Here is a 24,487-nt window from a genome sequence, read left to right as displayed (position 1 = left end):
CTGAACGATGTTACAGGCAGCATAACACTCTCCACGGCTTCTCCAGACCCTTTCATGACTGTCACACATGTTCAGTGAACCTGCTCTCATCTGTGAAAAGCACTGTGTGCCAATTCTGGTATTCTATGGCAAATGCCAATTGAGCTCTACAGTGCCCACTAGAGGACATCGGCCCCTCAGACCACCCTCATGAGGTCTGTTTCTGATTGTTTGAGATGTCAGAGACATTCACACCAGTGGCCTGCCGGAGGTCATTTTGTAAGCTCTGCCAGTGCTCATCCTGTTCCTCCTTGCCCAAAGGAGCAGATGGCAGTGGGTCCTGCTGATGGGTTAAAGACCTTCTACGAGGGGCCCTGTCCAGCTCTCCTAGAGGAACTGCCTGTCTGTCCCCTGGAATCTCCTCCATGCCCTTGAGACTGTGCTGGGAGACACAGCAAACCTTCTGGCAATGGCACATGGTATTGATGGAGAACTTGGACTAGCTGTGCCAGCTCTGTAGGGTCCAGGTATCGCCTGCCTCATGCTACCAGTAGTGACACTGACCACAGCCAAATGCAAAACGAGTGACAAAACAGATAAGGGGGGAAAAATGTCAGTGGCCTCCCTCCACCTGTTAAAACTGTTCATTCCTGTTTTGGGGGTCTTATCATTGTTGCCCCACCCCCCCCCCCCCTCTAGTGCACCAAAGCAGCTGAAACTGATGAACAAGCCCCTCTGCTATTTAAATGAGCAGATCAATAGCCCAGAAGTTTCATTGACTTGATGCTATACTCGGATTCAAAAGTGTTCCTTTGATTTTTTTGACCAGTTTATATATACTGTATATATATATGGAAGAGAAGGTCTGTGATACAGTTTGCATATTTGCAGCTGGAGATCCACAAAGGGAGAAAAATGAATCACGTATCATAAAGTAGTTTTTATTCCTGAGCTTTCAACCCCTGCCAGGGGTCTTCATTATCCTCTGATGAAGACCCCTGGCAGGGGTTGAAAGCTCAGGAATAAAAACTACTTTATGATACGTGATTCATTTTTCTCCCTTTGTGGATCTCCAGCTGCAAATATATATATATATATATAAAAGGTCCTAGAGTTCTTGAACTGTATGTCAGGACAAAAGCCAAGCCATGAAGTCCAAAGAACTCTCTGAAGACCTTCACAGCCAAACTGAGTTGAGTGTTCCCAAAAGTCCAGTAGCCCTCTACTTCTTAGAGTTAACTACCATCAGGCCAAACTGAGTAACCAGGCAAGAAGGGCCTTGGCCAATGAGGTGACCAAAGCCACAATGGTCTCTGCTGTGACGGGACAGCCTGTCGGAAGGACAGCTACTGTTATCTCATCAGCGCTCTGTCCATCAGGTATCAATGGTGGAGTGGCCAGGCCGAAGCCACTCTTGAGTAAAACGCATACGAGAGCCAACTTGGGCTCTGAAAGCTTGAGGACATACTGTAGATTCTCTTGTCTAGAAGACAAAAGTTGAACTCTTTGGGCTGAACTCCAAACACTATGTCCGGCCAAGACCAAACACTTCTCATCACCTGCCTAATCCCATCCCCATGGTGAAGCAGGGTGGTGGCAGCATCGTGCTAGGGGGGGTGCAGGGACAGGGTCAGAACTGAGCAAAAGATAAATGTGGCCAAATACTGAGAGGTCCTTGAAGAAAACCTGTCTGAGAGAGCATGTCACCTCAGGGTGGAGCGGCGGCTCACCGTCCATCACAACCAGGACCCAAACCTAGAGCCAAGTTAACGCTGGAGTGGCTTTGGGACAAGACTCCGAGTGTCCCTGAATGACCCGGCCAAAGCCCAGGCTTAAACCCCACCGAATGTCTGGGCAGACAGACGCTTCCCCTGCAGTTGAACTGAACTGGAGAGATCGGCGAGGGAAAGTGCCCGAATCCAGGGGTGCAAAGCTTGTAGGGACTGACCAAGAAGACTACAAAAGGGGCTTCTACAAACTGCTGAATACTTTTACGATGGAGAGATTTCAGTTTGAATTTTTAATAAATTTGCAAGTTTTGACTTTGTCATTATGAGTTATTAAGTGTAGATTGTGGAGAACATTTGAAAATAAATCCACAACACAACAAAGTGTGAATATGTCCTGTGTCTGCTGTCTGTATAATGTAATGCTATACTGGGAGATACATGCAACTCACCGATCAGGTCAAGCGATGTGGCAGACATCGGCTGGTCTCCAGTCTTCAGATCACCGTTGGGCAGGCTAACGTGGTGCCCACCCACATTCACCAAGAGGGGGCCTTTCTACAAGTCCCTTCCAAATGGTTTGCTCACTTGAAGTCACTGCCCCGCTTATTCAGCTTCCCTTATATGCACTTAGAAATCAGACGTAACACTGTGGCCATCTGATCCTTGGTTAAAGGCCACGCAAGCGGCCATCTTTGTCCATAAAGACACTTCGGCAAGATGGCCTGGGCCACGCGGTACGGAGAAGCTGTAGCTTAGCACGTCGCCATCGTTGGCATTGCGCCTGCCGTCCGTCTAAGCTTCGATGGCAGCTTGTCGGGGTGAGCGCCTGCGTCGTGGTGCTGCGGTAGTCGCGCGCCGGAGGGGCATCCTGTCACTTCGTCCCGCTATAAGCCGCCTTCTGGCTTAGACATCGCGGAGTGAAAAGTGCGCACCAGCCGCCCAAACTCCTCCTCGCGTCACCAGGCGCGAAGCTGCGGCCCGCGCGCGATATGGCCGCCAGGAGGGCGCCGCTTGCTCCCGCCTCACTCCCCCACCCCACCCCCCCGCCTTTTCTTGGCGTGGACCAATCACGAGGTGGGGGGCGGGCTTGAGCGGGGCAGTAAGCGGCGAGGGCACGAATCGAGCTGACCGCCGTCGCCTCCTGCCTGTTTACAGAGAGGATGGCACGCTGGTTTCGCTGACCCAGGAAAAGCGCTGTCGGCAGTCGGTACCATGGAGGTAGGTGTTGCGGTTATCGCTGTGCTACGAGTTCCGTTCGTTTTTTTTTCTTGTTGCTGCCCATGGAACATGGGAATTCGAAGGTGACGTGTAGACGCTGTTGGCCACGATCATTCTGATTATCCATGGGAGTTACGGGCCCTCTCGCACTCAAAGTTGTGTTTGTTCCGGGTGTTAACAGTTATGTCCCTCAGAGTTAAAGACAGTCGGGGCAACGAAGGACTCGGGTAAGAAACGATGAGCGACTTTTACGTCCCGATTTCGCGGAGAATTGTGTATCCCGTGTTAAGGGACCATCTTGGTCGGTTTTGCGTCGTGGTAGTCTGGGCGGATTAGCTTTTGGCCATACATGAACAAACACCAGCCGTTCTGGGGGCTGGAACGGCAAAATAAATGCGGCGTGAGTGATGATGGACCTGGTCAGTGGTGTACGAAGTGGTGTCTTAGAACCGAAAAACCTGAAAGGCGCGCATTCCTCGTTCGCCCGTTAGGACTGGGCACTACCATCCGGCAGAAGGGCCGGGGCAGGCACCTGCAACATGGGTGCCCGCTGCGGTTTGCCACATCTGTCTGTTACAAAACCCACTGGTTCTGTCGAGTCTTCTTTGATCGGAAGCGAGGGCCTTGAGTGAGCGCCGCTGTCGCAAGAAAAGCACACGTCTTGAGGTGAGCTCGAAGCGTTTGAAGGGCCAGCGGCTCAGAATAAATCTGGATGTTCTGCTGAAGCCGCCGCCAGTCCGAATTAAGTGAGGCGTTCTCCACCACTCCGAAGACGAAACACAGAGATAGATAAACAGATGGATGTTACTTTGTTTGTGTTGCACATTCATAAACATTCTCTTTATTCTCATGTTTCTTAATTTTTCTTTAATTTTAAAGGTTTTATTTTCTGTGAGAAAATGTTTGCAAAAGCCTTTCTCCGTATCTGCCCGTGTCATTCGTACAGTTGTCTGCCATTGGCATTCTTGGCATTCTCCTTGGGCAGCCATTTGAGCAGTTACTTGTACGATGTGATGCGGCTTATTTTTAGTGAATCTTCACTTTTACGCACAGCCTTGACACAGCGTTGCACCACGTCAGATCGTCTTTTTCCATGTCTTTTTAACGGGTTCCCTTTCCTGCCTCGACAAATTGAAGTTCAGTGCCACTGTCTGGTGCTGTGGAGGAAGCCAGCACACTTGTGAAAAGTCGAAAGAGGTCATTGACATTTTTTCCTTTTTCTACTGGTAATCCTATAAGAGCAGCTGCAGTACGGGCACTGTACTGTCTTGATTGACAGCCGATGGACTGCTTTGATGAGGGGCAGCAAGTTTAGGTTCAAGACGCAGAGAAAGATATATAAGAATGCTAATAAAATTAACTTGGATTAGTGACCTAATGAGAAAAGTTGTGTATTGACAAGCGTGGTGGAGTTCGTAATTGCTTTACTTGAATCTTAATTAATGTGATATACAATATTTGTTTATATGAACAAAAAAAATATGACTAACATTTTTTCTTTTAATATGAATGTGTTTTTGAACAGATAAATGATGTACATTTGGAGTGAGTTCAATATTTTATAAGCGTTTTGTTTTCATTTTGATCATTTTAAGAAGATTAAAAATGAAAGGGGTGGGGTTTCAGTTGCTGGTCTGGATAGTGTCAGTGTGGACTTTACACATTCTGCTCATGTCTGCTTGGCTTTTCTCGGGGTGTGCTCGTTTCTTAAAGGCGTGCAATGTAGTTTGATTTATTAATTCAAACAGACTTGGTGTAAATGAATTTGTGTGGTTATGCAAGTGTAAGTGCGCCCTGGCCCTGAACTGGCATCATTTACAGGGTTGGATTCCGCTTTACATCTGCTGCAGACGATATCAGCCCTGACCACCCGAGGCCGTGAACTGGAATAACCATTCTGGGAAAATAAATGAAGCAAATAAAACTTCCCTTTGTAATTTGTCAGAATAAATTGGTGCAGTGGCTGGAAAAAATATTTTTTGTTTAGAGAAAATTCTATTATATTTTTAATTGTATCTATCTGTTTTGTTCTAAAATGTCCACTGTACTCTCTGCAATTATATATCTTAATTTATCAATTTGTAGAATTCTAATTGAAATGTGTCTTATTTTTATCACAGCACCTGCTTCATCAGTTTGACGTGTCCTGCTATCTGGAACGTCGGAGGGTCTTAAATACATTTTTTTTTTTTTTTTCTTTTATCAGGCTGGCCCAGACGGTTACTATGCTGGTGTAAACATCGGAGGGATGTCTTTTGATATGTTTAATAATGGGGTCTCAAATTCAGACTTGTACTTCTCAAATTATAAGCAGGTAAGAGCATTTCATTGAAGCGTATACTTTGTGATATTTTAGTTTTCAGACACACTGCTGCCATAATTCAAGTTTAATTAAGACTGTGCAAGTACAAAGGTGGTAAGCACAACAGGAAGAAATGAGTGAGGGAAACATGGGGGTGTAAAGATTTTAACTACCAACACTTTAGACTTCAATGTGGACAAACTGTGGTGCAGTGCACAAGGGCGACAGGATTTTATTATGGGTGTTAGGGATTGATAGGGATGCTGGCCGTTTTACTCCACTATTCCTAAAATTACTCAGAAGGCCTTGCAAAGTAATACATTCTTCATTAGATTTTGTGTATGTCATCATTTTATTTGCTCCCCTTCCTTTCTTATTTGTAGATGTGTTGTAAATTAACTACTGTATTAGCCAGTGCAGCCATGTTTGACTTTGCTCCACTCAAGCAGACTCTTTTCACTGTTGGGTGAATCTGTGAAGCTTTTCTTTCCAGGTAAAGCAAGCAGGAGATAACACAGAGCCATGCCAGATCTACACATCTACCTTTGCTTCAGATCATTTCTCAGGCGCTTGTACTTCTTGGTCAACACATGAAGAAGAATCTCCCGAATATGCGTGTTTACAAAGCACTGTGAAGGACAGGTATTCTGTAGTCAATGCAGTTGTACTGATTGTATGTGCACGTGATAATGATACAAACAGTTAAGACACTTCACAAGCGATTCTCCGTACAGGGACTGGGATGTCTAGGTGAGTCGCAGGACTGACCTACTAAGTTTGTAGTAAAATGTATTTTTATAACACGTTTTCATACACAGGATGTAGCTCCTGCGGTGAGATGGCACCCTGCCCAGGATCGGTTCCTGCCTTGTGTGCCCTTTGTTGGCGGGGATTGGCTCCAGCAGACCTCCGTGACCCTTGTGTTCAGATTCAGCGGGCTGGAAAATAAATGGATGGATGGATGTAGCTCAAAGTGCTTTACATGATGTCAAAGCAATTGTTGCAAGAAAAGAAAAATAAACACAATTAACAAAAATAATTGAATGGAGACTTATATAAAATAGATACATAATTGGTAAGAAGTGTCACTCCTGATAGCAAATATGTTTATTATATTATTTCGGTACAAAAGAGGACAGTGCTTGTCTATATTTAGACATTCTTGAGTTTATAGCATATGATGATCCACTCGTCTATCCATCTCCTGACCCCCTTAATCTACTAGAGGGTCAGTGGTGCCCAGAGCCTGTTCTGACAGAATTGGCAACACGGCGGTGACCAACCCTGGGGGGAGAACAAGTCCATCGCTGCCTCACAACACTTGAACTCCACTTCAGTCACTGACTGGGGTAGCATCTGTGTGGCACTGGCGTGTGCTCCCAATCTTCATGTGCCATTCCATTGGTGAGTCCATTTAAAATAATAATACTAAACCGTGTACAAGATGTCCCGGACACAGACAGATGTCCACGACACACACGTTTATTTCTCTTTTCTGCAACACAGCACTCGCAATACACAAACCAGCACAATGGTGGCTCAGTTCTTGTCTCTGTCTTTTCTTCACCGCCTCCACTCCTCTCCTGCAACCTCCATCCTCTTCCACCCGACTCCGGCTCCTTGAGTGGAGTGTGGCAGCGTCCTTTATGCTGCGCCCGGGAGTGCTTCCTGATTAACATCCGGCAGTGGAAGTGATGCATGCCAAGGCTCCGGAGCTGCCCAGTAGTGCTGGGCGGTATGACCAAAATTCTATATCACGGTATTTTTCAAAATGATCCCGGTTTCACGGTATTGGACGGTATTTTTTTCCCATGCATGAGTGGATGTTACTCCGGGTGCTCCGGTTTCCTCCCACAGTCCAAAGACATGCAGGTTAGGTGGATTGGCGATTCTAAATTGTCCCTAGTGTGTGCTTGGTGTGTGGGTGTGTTTGTGTGTGTCCTGCGGTGGGTTGGCACCCTGCCCGGGATTGGTTCCTGCCTTGTGCCCTGTGTTGGCTGAGATTGGCTCCAGCAGACCCCCGTGACCCTGTGTTCGGATTCAGTGGGTTGGAAAATGGATGGATGGAGTGGATGTTAACCACATTTTCCACTGCAATTACTGGCTAAGAATGACCTGTGCCACTGTCATGAGAATCGTACATTTTAATGTGCACACAAGTATTAGTGCAGGTTTGCATGGCCGCATGAAGTGATGGGGTGGCACTAATGAAGAGAAGGATTCACACTACATGACAGATGCAGTCAAAATATAGATCCTTTTTATTGAACAAAGTTTGCAAACAACTTAAACTAAAATTTTGACAACATATAGAGGCATTTAGACTTAGTCAAATATCCAGAGGTGCTTGTCAAAAGTTGTATTGCACTGAACACTAGTAAATATAACAATACAATAAATAATAGTGCAACTTCCAGTAATAATAGTATTACTTCAAGACTTCAAAGCCCAGGTGCATTACACAGTATTCACCAAATAAAAATAAAATAAAACAAAACAAGTGCAACTTGGTGATGACGTCTTTACCAAATGAACCATCATTAAGGCAGACTGCACTAATATGGACCTTACTTCAAGCTAAGCCATATACATAAATAATAAAACTGCAACTTGCACTTCTATTTGTGGTGTAGCCCTACGGAATCGTATTAGGGCCACGGTGAAGAAGAAAAAAAACTATATGTCGAGAATAAAGTTGGCATGTTGACTTTATTCTCGACATTTCCACTTTATTCTCGCTGTTTATGTCGAGATTAAAGTCGACATTTCCACCTTATTCTTGTAGTTTATTTTGTCATTAAAGTAGAATGTCATAAACTAAACTTCATCCTAAAATCAATGTTTAATTTCCTAGATTTTCTCCAACCCAAGTTAAAAATCAAAGTTATGTAGCACATTAAACGCTTTGTGTTAAGTGTTCCCCGAGCCAGTTGTTAATCGCTACGCGTTTCTTAAGTTGACTTCCTCCGCACTAAGAGGAGGCGCCAGCAGCGATTGCCGCTTAGAATCCATTCACTTCATGATATTCCTGCTCTCTGAAAATGTAGAATGCTAAGATAAATTTTCAGGATGAAATGCATTAAAGCAGGTATTAAACATGCACGGTGGTGCTGCTCCCTCGCAGTGAGGGGTCCCCCAGGTCTACGTTCAGTGTAGAGAACTTTATGGCAGGTGTGACGAGGCTCCAAATAACTGGATGTATGAATGGGTATCGCACAGGTTTAACTGAAATTTTGTGTAAGTGTGGGGTTTGTGATCTGGTGGTCGGAGACACAAACACAGAATTCAGTGGATGTTCTTCTGAGCGGACTTTCTTTATTGCATGCATGCTGTCTCTGTCTGACATACCAAACCCCCAGTTCCTATCCTTACTTTTTCTTTCTCCACATAACCAATCACCACACGATAAACGTCTTTGTGAAATTAAACGTAGTTATAAACTTAGACCACGGAGTGTTCAGAACTTTAAAAAAATCTTTGTTATACATGTTTAATTATGCCATCCATTCAGGGTTGCGCTCATCCCAGTAAGCATTGTCTGCAAGGCAGGAGCAAATCCTGAACGTGGCACCAGCACATCGCAGGGTGAATACGAGCAACACACACACTAGCAGGGTTAATATAGCAGAACAAAACCCCACTGCCTACATGACTTTGAAAGAAAACTGAAGCACGCCGAGTAAACCCACCAGAAAAACATGCAAATTCAAAGCGGGGAACACCCAGGACCCCATTGCCGTGAGGCAGCAGTGCAACCTCCACGCCACTGTGCCCCCACTTGATTAATACATGCTTTAATGCATTTCATCATGAAAATGATATCAAGTATTTATCGTAGCATTCTAAATGTTCATGGAGCAGGAATGTCATGAAGTGAATGTGTTCTGTGAGCCTCTTAGTGCAGAGGACGTCAGTTTAAGAAGCGTGTAGCGATTAACAACTGGGCTCGTGGAACACTTAACACAAAGCATTTAATGTACTACATAACTGATGATGGGGTTTGAGAAGATCGAGTAAATTAAATATTCATTTTAAGATGAAGTTTAGTTTACGATTTTCTACTTTAATAACAAATTATGAGAATAAAGTCGACATGTCGTCACACTGTTACACAGTACCCAGGTACATTACACAGTATTGATAAAAATCAATGAAACAAGTACAACTTGGCTTGCAGTATTATCCAGTAGTATAGAAACAGTATTCACACATTTGAACATAATGGTCCACATCTGACCTTTAAATCCAAAGTACCTCCAGACAAGAAACGTGACTCCTTTTTTCCAGCAGAAGTTCTTCTGTGTCATCATGTTCAACTTTATCGTCTGCTACAGCTTCAGTATCGGAGTGTCAGTTCTCTGTCCATTTTCACCGCTCAGTACCTCCACTAATGCATGTACTCCGTTGCACGTGTTTAGCGGTATAGCAGTGAAAAAGGTCCCCCCTTAAACAGTTTCCCGCTGCGCCACGTTCTGAACGTTGTTTAGGCAATTTAAACCGGTGTTGCGGTATAAAAAAATCCATATCATAACAAAAATAAAAAACAGTTTTCAGTATGAACCGGTATGCCGCCCAGCACTACTGCCCAGGCACATCCTGGTGGTGGCCACAGACTCCAACAGGCTTTGGCTTCAAAGCCCCATGCCCATGGCCCCGATGCCACCCAGGGTGGCTGTCCTTTGACGTCCCCGAGAATGGCTTGCCCTTTTCTTGGTCCAGGCACGATCCCTGGCCATCCATCACAACAGGTATAAGGTGACATTTCATCTGGGCAGGCCCAGTGTCTCTCTCAGTAAAAGAATGTAAGAAATTGGGTAACTGGTCAGATAAACGGATGTTTTACAGAACATAAATACGCTGGAGTGCACATGCTGTGAGGTGGCAGTAATGCTTGTTGCATTTTGGACTGTGTAGGCCCAAATCATTTACCTTGTTAGAAAATAACAATTCTCAATTGCTTTGTGGAATTGTAAAAGAATATTAAATATTGTAAAGTTACATGTAAAGAAAACAAAACATGTTTGTGAGGATTTTAATATTTTTGTCTTTTTCAATTTGCAGAAGTAGTTCTGGCTAAGGTGCTTTTCTCAAAACCCTCAGTTTTCAAATGTATGAGCACAGCGTTACCCTCTGTGTAATAAACTGAGACTTTGGCAGCAAAGCCAGTGTTAGTGTAGAAATAATGATCAGGAAAACTGAGCAGTATCGTCAACTAGACTAGTTTTACTGTAAAATGGTGTTAGTGAGGGTCAGCGTCGGTGGGCCTCCTCAAACGTTAAAGGTTATTCCAGGTAAGAGTCCCAGTGTTTGGGCTGCATAGCCTTCATCAGGTTTTAAAATGTACTGTGCAAAGTACAAATGAATTGACAACACCTTTGTGTGTGTGTGCGTGAGAGAGAGAGTGAGTGAGTGAGTGAGTGGGGTTTGTAATGAAGTGGGGACCTTTCAAAGCTGCTTCCTGCCTTGTGTCCTGTGTTGCTGGGATAGGCTTGTGACCCCAGCAACCCTGAAGTGGGTTTAAGAATGTCAAGAACCATGTGGCAGCCTGTTACTGTACTTAACCGTATCACTTTTATTTCAGTTCTCTTGAGGCATCGTCTCGTAGTGGCTTGATTATAACGCCAGTTGTAGAGAATGTGCTGGTGGCCCCGAGCTTATAAAGTGCACTGAGGTGATGTTCTCAGCAGAAAGGAAATCCAATTACCAGCCTTGTGTTCATTCGCAGGCTCAGTATGTCCCATTTTGGTCCAATGTGCATTCTAAGGTGTCCTTGTGTGTTTGTGAGGTGGCGATTTGAAAAGACATTTGTGGTGTACAAACTGGTAGGAAGTAAGCCGAAAACAGTAAAGGACGTTTAATATCTATCTTACTAAACCACAGTTAATTTATGCACGGCGGACGCACCGAGGCGCATGCGTACTGCGCCGTGGTGCCCGCCCCAGAGTCAAACACAGCAGCTTCCCAAAACGCGGTGGCTTCCCAGAGTCAGTAGATCGCGCCCAAACGATACAACCTGTAGGGTCAAATGCAGCGGCTTCCCAAAACACGCAAACAACACATCCTGTAAGCGCCCAAACAACACCACCTGTAAAAAAGCCTTCCCAAAATGCGGCGGCTTCCCAGAGTCAGTAGGTGGTGCCCAAACAACACAATGTACTGCGCCATGGCACCCGCCCCAGAGTCAAACGCAGTGGCTTCCCAACATGCGGCGGCTTCCCAGAGTCAGTAGGTGGCACCCAAACAACACAACCTGTAGAGTCAAACATATCAAGCCACCACCTGGGAATGGCCGATACTGCTTTCGCGTGTGTGGACAAATATTGCATCGGATTGGAGCAGTGCACCCTCAGCCAAATCAACAACGCAAATTTGCCCAAATGTACGTGTTAGATTTAGATGACGCAGTTTATCAACGAATGCACCTTCCTGAAAACTAGCAATGCACAGAGCTCATAATGAGAAACGTGGCTGAAGTCATAAACAATCACCCATTAGCAAACTCTATAAAGATGCTACACGAGCTTGAAAAAGAAGCCAATACAAAAGCATTACTTTGAGAAACTAACCTTACTACAGAACATGCGGTGTGCTGATCCAGCATATACCAATTGGTTGTTGCAACTAGGAAATGGAAACCTTACCAATGTATCTCAGGTTCATCCAGATATTATTCAAATTCCTCACGCCTTTTTCTGCGACGACTTGGTAACGGAGGTATTTGGTGAATCCATATCATTAGACCAGATACCACATTTGACGCACCGAGCTATATTATGTCCAAAGAATAATGACTTAGACCACATAAATAACCAAGTGATTGCAGTACTTCCTGGAGAAACACACGTCTTCCTAAGTACTGACAGTATTGATTCTGACAATGAAACTGAGCATCTTCATTTCCCATTACAATATGTAAACAGTATTAACCCGGCCGGATTACCACAACACAATCTTAACCTTAAAGTGGGAACAATAGTCACGCTATTAAGAAACCTTAATACTAAACAAGGTTTATGCAATGGTACACGGTTAGTCGTAAACACCATGACAGAACATGTTATCGAGACACAGGTACTAACTGGATCCCATACTTCCAATACTGCTTTGATTCCCACAATTGACCTTACAAGTTCTGACCTGGAATTACCCCTTAAACTTAAACGACGGCAATTTCCCGTTAAGGCTGCATTTGCCATGACCATCAACAAATCCCAAGGACAAACTATGGACAGAGTAGGCATTTACCTTTCTGAGCCTGTATTTGCACATGGACAACTTTATGTTGCCTTTTCAAGAGTTCGTCGTTAGTGTGACGTTAAAGTAAAGGTTGTAACTACTCCATACCAGGGACAACTACTTCAAAAACAGCAAGCCATCTTTACTCAAAATGTTGTTTATAAAGAGATATTTGATTAAGTTTAGGAATGTTTACTTTCCAGAATACTTCATGTAAACCTTTCCACTCCGATATTGGTTTTACTTATAAGGGCAACAACTCAAACACATTTTCGACTTACATAATGTTACAATTACAATTCCATTTTTGATTTAATAAATTGGTTAATGTTAGTACAAATGTCTACATTTAATTCAATAAAAACTTTACCAGGACGCTCCCACCCACCATCGCTTTTCATTCCGGACGCACCGTGGCGCATGCGCACAGCCCCTCACCGCCCCAAACTCAAACCCAGCGGCTTCCCAGACTCAGTGGATGGCACACGAACAACACAGCCTATAAACTAAACTTGCTCTGCTCCACTCTACCAGCGATCGGCATCACGAAAGGCAAAGGAATCACGACTCCACAAAACAAAACCGCTTTAGTACAGATGTGCTTATTTAATTAAATGACATTTCCCCGGACGTACCCACGCTCCATGATATTTCATCCTTCCAGAGATCGGAGGAAACAGAAACTGATTGCCATTCTTAGATTTACGATTCTTTACAGAATCGCGGGCTTACTGGTTATACAATAAAAAGAACAACATCAGATCTTTGCGTGTGTTTGTTTCTTAGCAATAAAAGTATGGAGCATTAACAATGTTCTAATTAAGGAAGAAGACAATAGGATGACACAGCTGACCCCCACGGCCTGAGTTCAACCAAGCGGAGTAATGTAAGAGACAGCATAACTGAGTGTTAGCAGAAGGATTGTGAACGTGAAGCAGAGCAGCGGCATTTGTTATGTTAAAGGTGCCTGCTTCCCCTGAAATATTCTTTGTCAGCAGAGTGTAAAAACGGAACATGAAGCCTAACCTAACATTCTCAAGCTACCTCATCCCACTTCGGTTTGTGTAGAGCTATCCAGGCAACACTGGGCTCAACAGTGAAACGGACCCACTGACATGCACCCAGGGCTTATTGAGAGCTGACCTGCAGGGGCCTGGGAATGTGGGAGAACAACTCCAGAAACGTCAAGTAGACAACAAACGGGCCGAGGATTAGAAGCTCGGGCACTGGAATCATGAAACAGCAGGGCTGCCCCCTTGGATTAAGCTGCTGTTAGGGCGTCTCAAGAGAGATTTGCCATTTGTTGACTTCTTTCAGTGGATCAGGTGAAGTGTGGCAGATTTCGGGTAGTTAGTTTTTGATACCCATTTGGCGCGTCTCCTCGCTGCTTTAACATGACACTTGTGACTTCAGCAGCTTGTTATTTTGCATTTCTTTTGAGTTACGGTCACTTTCAGTATCTTTTGCTCTGCTGCCTTCAGTGTTGTGTTAACAGAGCCCCCTTTACGTAGTCTTTGTGTTTCTTATACCCACCCCCCCCCCAATCCTTGTATTCCCACCCAGCCCCAATGGTTTAAATGAAACATTTTTCTTTACCATCCGTCAGGAATATGCATATAAATGTGAGCCACCCCTCATCATCATCATGAAGAGGAAACAGCTTCTCTTTTCAGTGCTCGCCCATCATTCACCTCCTAAATGAAGTTCTTCCCACTGACCTTAAGACCTGATCATGTGCCTTGACATGGGCTTTTCATTCTCAGAGGGTTACTCTGCACCTTAATCAAAGGAGATAGAAGAAAAGTTGGAATGAACTTGACTTGAAGGTAAATCATTGAAACGGGTACGTCCAGTTAGAAGACAAAGATACAAATTGAAGGTACTTCGTCCATTCGGCCCTCCTTACCTGTTAATTGTGTCACAGTTTCAGGGAGGCAGACTCTAGTGCTCGAAATAATAACATCACTTTGTAGGGCTTGTTCTTGATTATCCTTTTGATTTCGTTAAGAGTAATGTTCCAGATCTGTCCACATTCTGCCAGGTTTTCTCAGGTTTTATGATGGGTCCCTTCATAGGGGCACAGCGTGGATCTGGACTGGTAGAGCGACGAGGTTCACAGCAGTGTTTGCTTTGTGCTGTACAGGTGGCTGACTGTGGCATTGTTTTATATTGTTTCCTTTTTTTAATTGATAAACTAGGGGGCTTCACCCCCTGCTTGCCAACCCCCCCGGCCTGCGTTACACGTCAGCCACTTCACGTCTCTGCTGCTCACATCTGTGGATTTCACTTTCAGCAAATAACAAATCATTTACTTCTCACAGATACGCCACTTCATTGGGAAGAAATACTACTTTTTTTTTTCCCTGATGGCAACACGAATTAGACGGAGACTTGCAGATCGTAAACTTCAAATCTGAACAATATAGTCGATCTCTTTTCGCTGTTTTCACCGTGTAATCATTTCCGTTTGTTTGCGCTCATGCAATCTTTATTATCCTTTTTTTGAGACTTTTGAATTTTCGTACTTCCATTATCTCTGACCTGCTTTGCATATGTATCACACCAATGTTTTTGAATTCTTTACAACGTTCTACTTTGTTGTCTACTCTTTGTCTTTTATTCTCTTGGCACAAAGTCTCGTCTCGCGTGACATGAAAGTGTCTCTCTGAAAAAGTCTCGTCTCGTCCCAGGATTTTTTTATTATAATAGAGAGATATGTTAAGTGGGTGGCACTGTGGCGCAGTGGTAGCGCTGCTGCCTCGCAGTTAGGAGACCCGGGTTCGCTTCCCGGGTCCTCCCTGCGTGGAGTTTGCATGTTCTCCCCGTGTCTGCGTGGGTTTCCTCCCACAGACATGCAGGTTAGGTGGATTGGCGATTCTAAATTGGTCCTAGTGTGTGCTTGGTGTGTGGGTGTGTTTGTGTGTGTCCTGCGGTGGGTTGGCACCCTGCCCGGGATTGGTTCCTGCCTTGTGCCCTGTGTTGGCTGGGATTGGCTCCAGCAGACTCCCGTGACCCTGTGTTTGGATTCAGCGGGTTGGAAAATGGATGGATGTGTTAAGTGAGATTTTCTGCCCTGATATATAACAATGTTGTGAAAACAGTAGAAACCAGTCCATTAATGGTTAGGTTATATGACACCAAGTGGTTTGTTTAATACACAGCAGTGAGCATCAGGAAATGACAAGATACAATGAGACACTGGCCTTTGACGTGTGCAGACGCGCAGAACGATGAAGTAATGAATGGAGTGAATGTAGAGAGTCAGCGTAGCCAGTGTGAGGGACACCAGAGACAGAAGGGGCCGCTGACAGTGCAGGAGACATGAAGGCTGAAGTAGAATTAAGCTGCTTGAGTTTCTGGAGTTGAGCTGAAGAGTTCAGATGAAACTGTTTGGTGTTGTTAGTGCCGAGCTGGGAGCTGTCGTCTCCTTATTCACACCACATACACCATGAATGTATTCTGTCAGGACAAGGAGAGTTTTCTTCTTTTTGTTTCCCAGTTAAACCTAGATCTACGAAACAATGATGCAGGCAGGCTGAGACCGTTCAGGCTTCATTTGTGTTTAATAACATGTGAAACGGGACCCTGACTTGGTGTGTTACATGTGTGACAAGCTAAAGTAGCAGTGCCATTTGTGCATTAGGCTTCATTAAGAACAAGCTACTTACAATTACTGGTCTCTTCCATCTTGGTGTTCTGGTGCCCAGCTTGTGCCTAATGCAGGCACAGTTTGTGTGACACTAGGGTAACTGGTTGAAATGGTGCAAATGGGCCAGGAAGTGCGCTGGAAATTCTGATGTCTTCATGTCAAAGTCGAAAGCAGTCTGTAAGGGGTCTTCTTTATTTGGGTGAGGTAATAAAGACCCAGAAAAGGTAACTGCACTGGCACAGGGGGTAATCTTAAAAAGTGTAAGCTTTAGTCCTGGTTAAATGACTCTGTCTTGGCATCCTAAATCACAGCCATGTACAAGGATGATGGGACAAGAGCTGAGTCTGTGGTTTAGGTCCCTGGGGAGAATTGCAGAGAAGGCTTCAGTACCCTGCTGCTCGAGGATGTGAGCGTGAGCATGGTTATCTGGTATCCATGGATTCAAAGGCTAGCAGTCATTTCCAAGACTTCACTAGCCAAAGGTTTGGCAAATAGAAAACAACAATGTGAGTGTTGGCAGCAAGGACAGCGGCCCCCATTTCCAGCAAGACAGTAAAATCCGCAAGTCTTCGGAAATGCAAGGCCAGGTCCACAGGCACATGCAGAATATGGGGCTGTAAGATGAAAGAAAGGGTTTGTGAGTAAAGCTGTGAGAGCTGTTGAGGGAGGTAGGGCAGACGTAAGCCATGAAATGGGAGAAAGAGGTGTGTAACTAGAGAGCGGTAGCAGTAAGCTGTTTCAGTGCCATTTGCACAACTGGATCCTCAAACTGGAAGGCAGAAGAACAAACACAAGGCTTAGCTAAAGAGAGGAGACCACTCAGTCCGCCACACCCGTTTGTTTCGCTAATAGTTGTCCCGCTGTGTCACCCAGGCACTTTTCAGAAGCTCTCTAGGTGTCCCCTTCAGCTCCATGACAGTGAAGTTAGTTGCAGATTCTCAGGACCCCCTTTGTGAGGTAGTGCTGCCTGGTGCCAACAGAGTGTAATCGCAGACCACAATAGCTACAGTCATGGCCGAAATTATCAGCACCACTGGAATTTTCCCAGAAAAAGCACCATTTCTCCCAGAAAATGATTGCAATTACAAATGTTTTGGTATCCACACATTTATTTCCTTTATGTGCATTGGAACAACGCAAAAAAACAGAAAAAAAGCCAAATCTGACATCATGTCACACAGAACTCCAAAAATGGGCCAGACAAAATTATTGGCACCCTTTCAAAATTGTAGGTAAATCGTTTTATTTCAAGCATATGATGCTCGTTTGAACTCACCTGTGGCAAGAAACAGCTGCTGGCACTACAGCAATCACACCTGAAGGCAGTTAAAATGGAGACAAGTTGACTCCACCTTTCTGTTGTGTGTCTGAGTGTGCCACACTAAGCATGGAGAACAGAAAGAAGAGCAGAGAATTGTCTGAGGACTTCAGAACAAAAATTGTGGAAAAATATCAACAACGTGAAGGCTACAAGTCCATCTCCAGAGATCTTCATGTTCCTTTGTCCACTGTGCACAACATAATCAAGAAGTTCACAACACCTGGCTAACACTGTAGCTAATCTCCCTGGACGTGGACGGAAGAGAAAAATTGATAAAAGACTGCAATGAAGGATAGTCCGCATGGTGGATAAACAACCCCAATCAACTTCAAAACATATTCAAGCTCTTCTGCAGACTCGGGGTGCAACAGTGTCAGCTCGAACTATCCGTCGACATCTGAACAAAATGAAACACTATGGCAGGAGAGCCAGGAGGACCCCACTGCTGACACAGAAACATAAAAAAGCCAGACTGGAGTTTGCCAAAATGTACTTGAGGAAGCCAAAATCCTTCTGGGTGAACGTCTTGTGGACAGATGAGACCAAGGTAGAGCTTTTTGGTAAAGCTCATCATTGTACTGTTTACAGAAAACGGAATGAGGCCTATGAAGAAAAGAACACAATACCTACAGTCAAACATGGTGGAGGTTCTAAGATGTTTTGGGGATGTTTAGCTACCTCTGGCACTGGATGCCTTGACTGTGTGCAAGGCATCATGAAATCTGAAGACTACCAAAAGATATTAGGGTGCAATGTAGGGCCCAGTGTCAGAAAGCTGGGTCTGCGTCAGAGGTCATGGGTGTTCCAGCAGGACAATCACCCCAAACATACCTCTAAAAGCACCCAGAAATGGTTGAAGACAAAGCTCTGGAGAGTTCTGAAGTGGCCAGCAATGAGTCCGGATCTAAATCCGACTGAACACTTATGGAGAGATCTCAAAATGGCTGTTGGGAGAAGGCGCCTTTCAAATCTGAGAGACCTTGAGCAGTTTGCAAAAGAAGAGTGGTCGGAAATTCCCGTTGAGAGGTGTAACAAGCTTGTTGATGGTTATAGGAAGCGCTTGATTTCAGTTATTTGTTCCAAAGGGCGTGCAACCAAATATTAAGTAGAGGGTGCCAATAATTTTGTCCAGCCCGGTTTTGGAGTTTTGTGTGACATGATGTCAGATTTGGCTTTTTTTCTGTTTTTTTTGTGTTGTTCCAATGCACATAAAGGAAATAAATGTGTGGATACCAAAACATTTGTAATTGCAATCATTTTCTGGGAGAAACGGTGCATTTTCTGGGAAAATTCCAGGGGTGCTGATAATTTTGGCCATTACTGTATGAGGTCAGTCATGTAACGCCCCAGCATAACGAAACGCCCATCATGTTAGACTGTGATTAATGTTAGGGCGCCGTTACACTGTGGTTAAGATTAGGGTTGTAGGAGGGCATCGCAGTCATAGGCCGTTGTGGGCATTACCTGATCTATGGCCTAGGTATTGCAAGCTAGACCCTTCTCCCTTGTGCCAGTCTTACTTCCACAAGGTGACTTGGTGAACGTGGTGAACTCAACCCTAGGTCATGTAATCGGTGCCTTGGAGGTCTCCGTGTTGCCTTCTCTGATCCCGACTCCAGAGGCTCAGGTCCCTCCTAAGGAGTGTAAGAGAGGAGTGATTGGCTAGAGCCGGGGCAGCCAGCAGTTATTGTGCTGTGCCGTGTCTCCATCTGAATAAACGTAATGGAGGAAAACTGCATAAAAAGAAGCCAGGAGAGCAGCAGCAATGCTTGATTCCCACACCAGTGTATGGCAGCAGGACTCTTCACTGTCTTTTGCAGACACGACACGTTTGACTTTGACTCACAATTGCGTGTCGGCTGGCTGTGGAGAAGACGATTTTAAACTGAGAACAGAAAGTTCCCTTTCATTTTTGTAATGCTTTGTGTTTAGGGGTCTTGTGGAGGGAAACGAGGGTGACAGTGAAGCTGATCTCTATGGTTTGGTGTCGGACATATTAGAAGAGCCTGACAAAACGGAGTCCATTTTTCCTGAGGGGTGAGGTCTTCACTTGTGCTTCCTTGTGAGCCCTTTGGCGTTATCGGCACACTGTTTTAAAGTCTTTTGCTCTGTGTTTGCAGGACTGCCGCCTCCAGTTTAAAATCAATATGGTCTTCAAACCTAAAGAGAGAGGTCTATCAGCAAATGTTTCATTCCGACCACAACAAAACTTCTCTGCACGGCTCCTACCTGCAGCCCTCGGTGTGCCCGGATGCGTACAACCGGAGTCGGAGACAGTACTTCAATGACGAGTCTGCAGCGGCCCAGCTGAAGGCAGAAGAGCTCTACCAGAGGTTTGGCGCCTTTGATGTCAACGATTACTGGCTTTGCCCCAATGGGAACAGCAGCTACTACCCTTTTAAGGACCTGGAGATGTCTGCCGTTCAGTCTGCGGATGCCTCCTATGCGGACAGCGTTTTCACTCCACCTCAGATCAAGCCGCTGCCTGCTGCAATGAGAGGCTTACAGGGACCCAGCATGTCCAGCTACGCGATGGAAGGCTTGTTTGATTGTGCCGACGCACAGCCTGTTGACTCCACCGAGGCAATCTCAGGTGGCTTCATGCCCCCCAAACTTAACAATGCCTATTGTGCTCCCTACCCAGACTTTTATCAGTACAATAGAATGAATGACAATTTCATGCAATTCCCCATGCAAGAAGGAAAAGCGATAACAAGTAACCTGCCGCCGGCACTGCACATGCAGCTCGACGCCAACAAAGGGTTTCAAGAGAAGCAGGAGCTGAGCAAACAATACGAAGAGCACTTGAGTGATCAGCAGAACTTGAAATACGTCCGGGCAACTGCTGCCGACATTCAGAAGAAGCTGTTCAAGAAGGAGATGATGCTAAGCGGGGATTTTAATGTGAGAAACATTCCTGACTGTCAGATCAAGGCACCACACCTAGTAGGCGACTACGGGAAGAAGCAATTAGCAGCACTCGGTGCCCAGCACGCCGATCACCTGAAAGCCCCGACGAGCGCCTCGTGCTCTGTATATTCAGATAGCCTGTTTCAGAATGCCACCGCCTGGTCAAACGTGCCCAAGTCGTCACTTTATCAGACTCCCGGGAAGCAGTTTGAGGGCAGCCACCCAGAGGGGCACAGCCAGGCGCCCGGCATGTCAAAGATGATGGCACACCCAGTGCCAGAGTTTGCAGCACCCGTTCAGCAGACTGGCAGGAGTTCCTTGTACTTCACCGAGTCCGGCTCAGACGACAGCTCCAGGTTTTACTGTCCAGAATTTGTTTATAAAAGCCCACACCAAAACCCCCCGAAAGTGGGGGAGGCAAAGAGCAAAGCGGCAGAAGGAAGCGAATACGAGATTTCAGCCGATAAAAGGTCCAAGCCCGAAAGTCTCGTCTGTGAGGCTCTCTGCGCTCCGCACTTTGGGCCCAGCGATATCAACGAGAAGCAGAACCGTCAAAAGAAAAACGCCAGTAACAGTAAGAAGGTTAGAGACTTGCTGCAGCATCCCTACCTGGAGCTGTGCCACGGCTCAAAAAGAGGAGGCGGCATGCCCGCTCAAGCAAAACTACTATGCCCCAGGTATGCGGGCACATCAGGGAACGCTCGGAGCTCAAACAGCCTGCCGGCCACCTCGGGTTTGCCCGTGGACCTCTTTGAACTCCTGCCAAGTGATGAACTGCACCCTTTACACCCGTATTTTACCGATTTACTTTGTGGCGATGTACCCCTGGCATTGCCTCCGTCTCTTCAGATTCCCAGGCTGCTGAAGAGCCGGAGCGCCGGACCTGCTAATGAGCTTCACACCCAACTGGAGGAGTGCTACGAGCAATGGAGACTGCTGGAGAAAGAACGAAAGAAGGTAATAAATACCTGGCGGGTCGTTTCAAAAACGATCGGCCATCTTGAGTGTCGGTCGCTGCTCAGTGGGCCTCATGGGTCGTTGTTAGCAGCTTCATGGCGTTTGACGTGGCGGCTGTGTGAGGGGGGCCTGCAGTAGTGCAGGCTGTCCATTCTACCAACTTGCTCATCATAGCTATTGTCTTCTCATTTGTGTTTGGCATGTTTGTACATTCAGGAACCCCTTTTAGTCTCCCTGTACAGCGACTGGCATGTTGGCACAGTAATGAGCCCCACAGCCTGTGTATGAACCCTGGTCAGCGTGCTGCCCATGAGGGCGCTGCTCATTCTCCCTGTGTCTGTCTTCTTCAGTATGTTAACTAACAGCTCAGAACTGGCAGTGTGTGTGTGTGTGTGTGTAAGTGAGTGCACCCTGGACTGGCACAGCCACTCACCTGGGTGAAGCGGCTTTGGTAAGGGATGGATGGCATTAGTAGCAGTGGGATCAGGTCACGTTTGGACTTGAATGGCCACCCAAGCAGGACAATTTAGTAAAGCAGGAAGGGGTCAGTTGTTACGAAGGGTTCTGCCGAGTGAGGACATGGCCGTCAAACCTGCGGCTCCGGTCCCGTACAAGATGCCAGACTCAGGATAAGTCCAGTGAAGTGAACTAAACAGCTAAAGAGAGAGTACATAAAGTAAAGGAAGCCTCCTGGTCAGTACTGGGATGGCAGGGGCTCGAGTGGGCAGCACACTGGGCTCATTTGAAAGTGTTTGAATGACCTTTGACCCCACATCCCTCCAGTTTGAAGGGGCCTTGGGCTTCAAAGTGACCACCGACATCGTATGTCGTGCAGCTGAATGTAGGATGGGTCAGGTTGTAGTATTGCAAGAAAATGGCAGCACCTGGCATTTGGGGAGTACCACATTGTCCCAAGAAAGGAAAAGAACAAACAAATACGAAAAGTGAAAGTGGGCCGCCATGCCCCGAGCTAGACAGGCGCTCCGATTTCTCTGCGATGATGGGTGCCGATTTCTTGTGGGTTACTTTCTTTTCAGTTCATCCTGTGCCAGCTGCCGTGATCGGCCTACCTGCACCACATCCATGTACCTGTTAGCAGTCATTTTCAGTTTTGAGCCTCTCTCTAAGCATGTGGTGGGCAAGTTGTGGTCAGCTGGACAGAGCAGACTGTGCCAGTCTGATTTGTGAACTGTGACGCTCCTTGGCTTCTCTTTCCTGCTGTCTCAGTGCCAACTGTAACTGATCAATGGGTGCTTCTCTGCAGGCTGAGATTATTCTGGCCAAGATCCATCCTGGCAAGAGAATTGCAAGTGGCAACAGCAACTCCACCCCGAGACTGCCCCCTAACCCCTCCAGAGTGGACCACCTCATTGTTGAACAGCTACGTGGCCATGCCAAGGTAAGAGCGGCTTGTTTGCTTAGGTCCTAGCTAAGGTGTCCCGATATGCCAGCCAGACCTAAACTGGCTCAAGTGACTCTGACGGAGTGATGTTAGGTTCTGAAAGTGCTGGCGTAAGTGTGACGTGTTTCACGTCTGTCTGAGGTCCCATCCCTGGTGACAACAGGCCTTCCGTCATAAGTGTGACGTGTTTCACGTCGGTCTAAGGTCCCAACCCTGGTGACAACAGGCCTTCTGTCATTGTCAGAAGGTACGTCAGCTTGGCTTACAGAGCGTCACATCAAATCGCTGCCCCTTAATTGTTGCACTTTGTCTTTCTGTGGGACTGTGAACGTGCTGCCCGTCTGTCTGCTGCGAGGGGCCACACGTGTATCTGCAGCCTGGCATCGGCGCACATCTCGCAGTCAGAGTTGGCCGCTGGCTTTGTTACATGTCGGGTTTCTTTTATCTTTTTTTATCAGATTTTAAACTTGCTTGGGAAAATGGAGCATCTGCGCTGCTTTTCTCTTCACTCGAAGATCTACATGGCACTTGATCAGTACTTGAAGTCCATCTACATCACACAAGCACGGCGGAAAGACGAAATAATCAACATTTCCAGTCGTCAGTGCCAAGCGGCATCGAGATATCAAGAAGATCGAGGTAATGAACATATTGAAATGCAGAAGTGTGGAATTAATCCTTAATGCCGTCTGCTGCTTCAAAGGCAGCCCTAATAGAAGTAGTAAGACGTTTGTGTAAGCGGGCAGTTGGAGCCACGAGTCGCCTCGACAGCCCGTAAGTAAACGCAAACGCTGCTGTGGCCTCCTCTCTTTGTATCTCATCCATCTTCTTCTCCTCAGATATCCTGGTCCTGGCTGCAGCCGTGAAGGAGATGAGCGTCGCGACCAGGAAGGCTCGGACCGTGCTGTGGTGTGCCCTGCAGATGACCCTCCCGAAGGGGGCCGCGGCTGCCGGCGAGGGACAGGAGGACCCGCCCAGAGTGTTAGCGGACTTGGGAGGCTTCAAGGAGGAAAGTGTCGAGTATAAGAGCGCCCAGCATGAGGGCAGTCCGAGTGTGTGATTGGCACAGGCTAGGCAGACCTTAGCGCAGCGTAAGACTGGTAAGCGTTTCTGTTTGCGTTCACGGCCTCGACAGTCTTACAAGTTGTGTCAGGTGGCACTGCCAAGGGCGTGTGACCAGCAGCCGTATTAAGGAGGCCGCGTTGTTCTCGGGTTCACTCTGGAATTCCGTACGTTTTTTTTTTTTTTGTCCGCTCCCACAAGGCCTCCCAGAAGCCCTGAACCTGCCATATTGGGCGAGGGAAGAGGCGGCGAGCCTGTGGGGCACAATGTGACATCGAGAGTGCGGAGCAGCAGGTGCGTTAGGTTTGGTGACCAGACATTCACAAGTGTGGCACAGCATCTCCTGCATCATTTATATGAAATTTGCTCTTTTAACGCATCACGAATTTGAAAAGGTTACATGTCTTACTGTTACTATGAACTGTCACTATCACAGATTTCACCCTCGTTTTAAGTGGGAACGTGGAAGAAACAAGATTCGCTTTTTTACTTCTGAAATGAGCATTCCCAGCTCCTGCCAAGACACATGAAATGATACAAACATCTAGTTGAGAGACTGTGACCGGCCAGGTGAATTTGAGCGGAGGGCCGACGTCTGTTTAGCGTTTCGAGTTGTGCCAAGTGGCGAGTGTTCAAGTGTTTGTGCCGCTCCTCTCTGCCTGGGTGTGTAAACCGGAGTGCCGCATTGGCATCCCCCCCACTTTGTATTCCTGAGTTCAAT

The 24,487-nt window shown here is 46.3% G+C and overlaps 1 protein-coding gene across 1 annotated transcript; it reads left to right on the top strand.

Moving 5' to 3' along the window:
* Nucleotides 1-2,789: 2,789 nt before the first annotated feature.
* moto (minamoto) lies at nucleotides 2,790-23,764 on the top strand. Its single transcript, XM_028818488.2, has 8 exons — nucleotides 2,790-2,927; nucleotides 5,134-5,241; nucleotides 5,723-5,871; nucleotides 19,368-19,472; nucleotides 19,556-21,302; nucleotides 22,567-22,701; nucleotides 23,163-23,343; nucleotides 23,544-23,764. Exons 1-8 carry the CDS (start codon nucleotides 2,922-2,924, stop codon nucleotides 23,762-23,764), a joined length of 2,652 nt encoding a protein of 883 aa, XP_028674321.2. The 5' UTR covers nucleotides 2,790-2,921.
* The last annotated feature ends 723 nt before the right edge of the window (nucleotides 23,765-24,487 follow it).

This window comes from Erpetoichthys calabaricus, chromosome 14, assembly GCF_900747795.2.
Source record: "Erpetoichthys calabaricus chromosome 14, fErpCal1.3, whole genome shotgun sequence".
NCBI classification, from domain to species: domain Eukaryota; kingdom Metazoa; phylum Chordata; class Cladistia; order Polypteriformes; family Polypteridae; genus Erpetoichthys; species Erpetoichthys calabaricus.
Note: the sequence above shows the minus strand (reverse complement) of the source record. Positions and strands in the feature narration are given on the sequence as shown.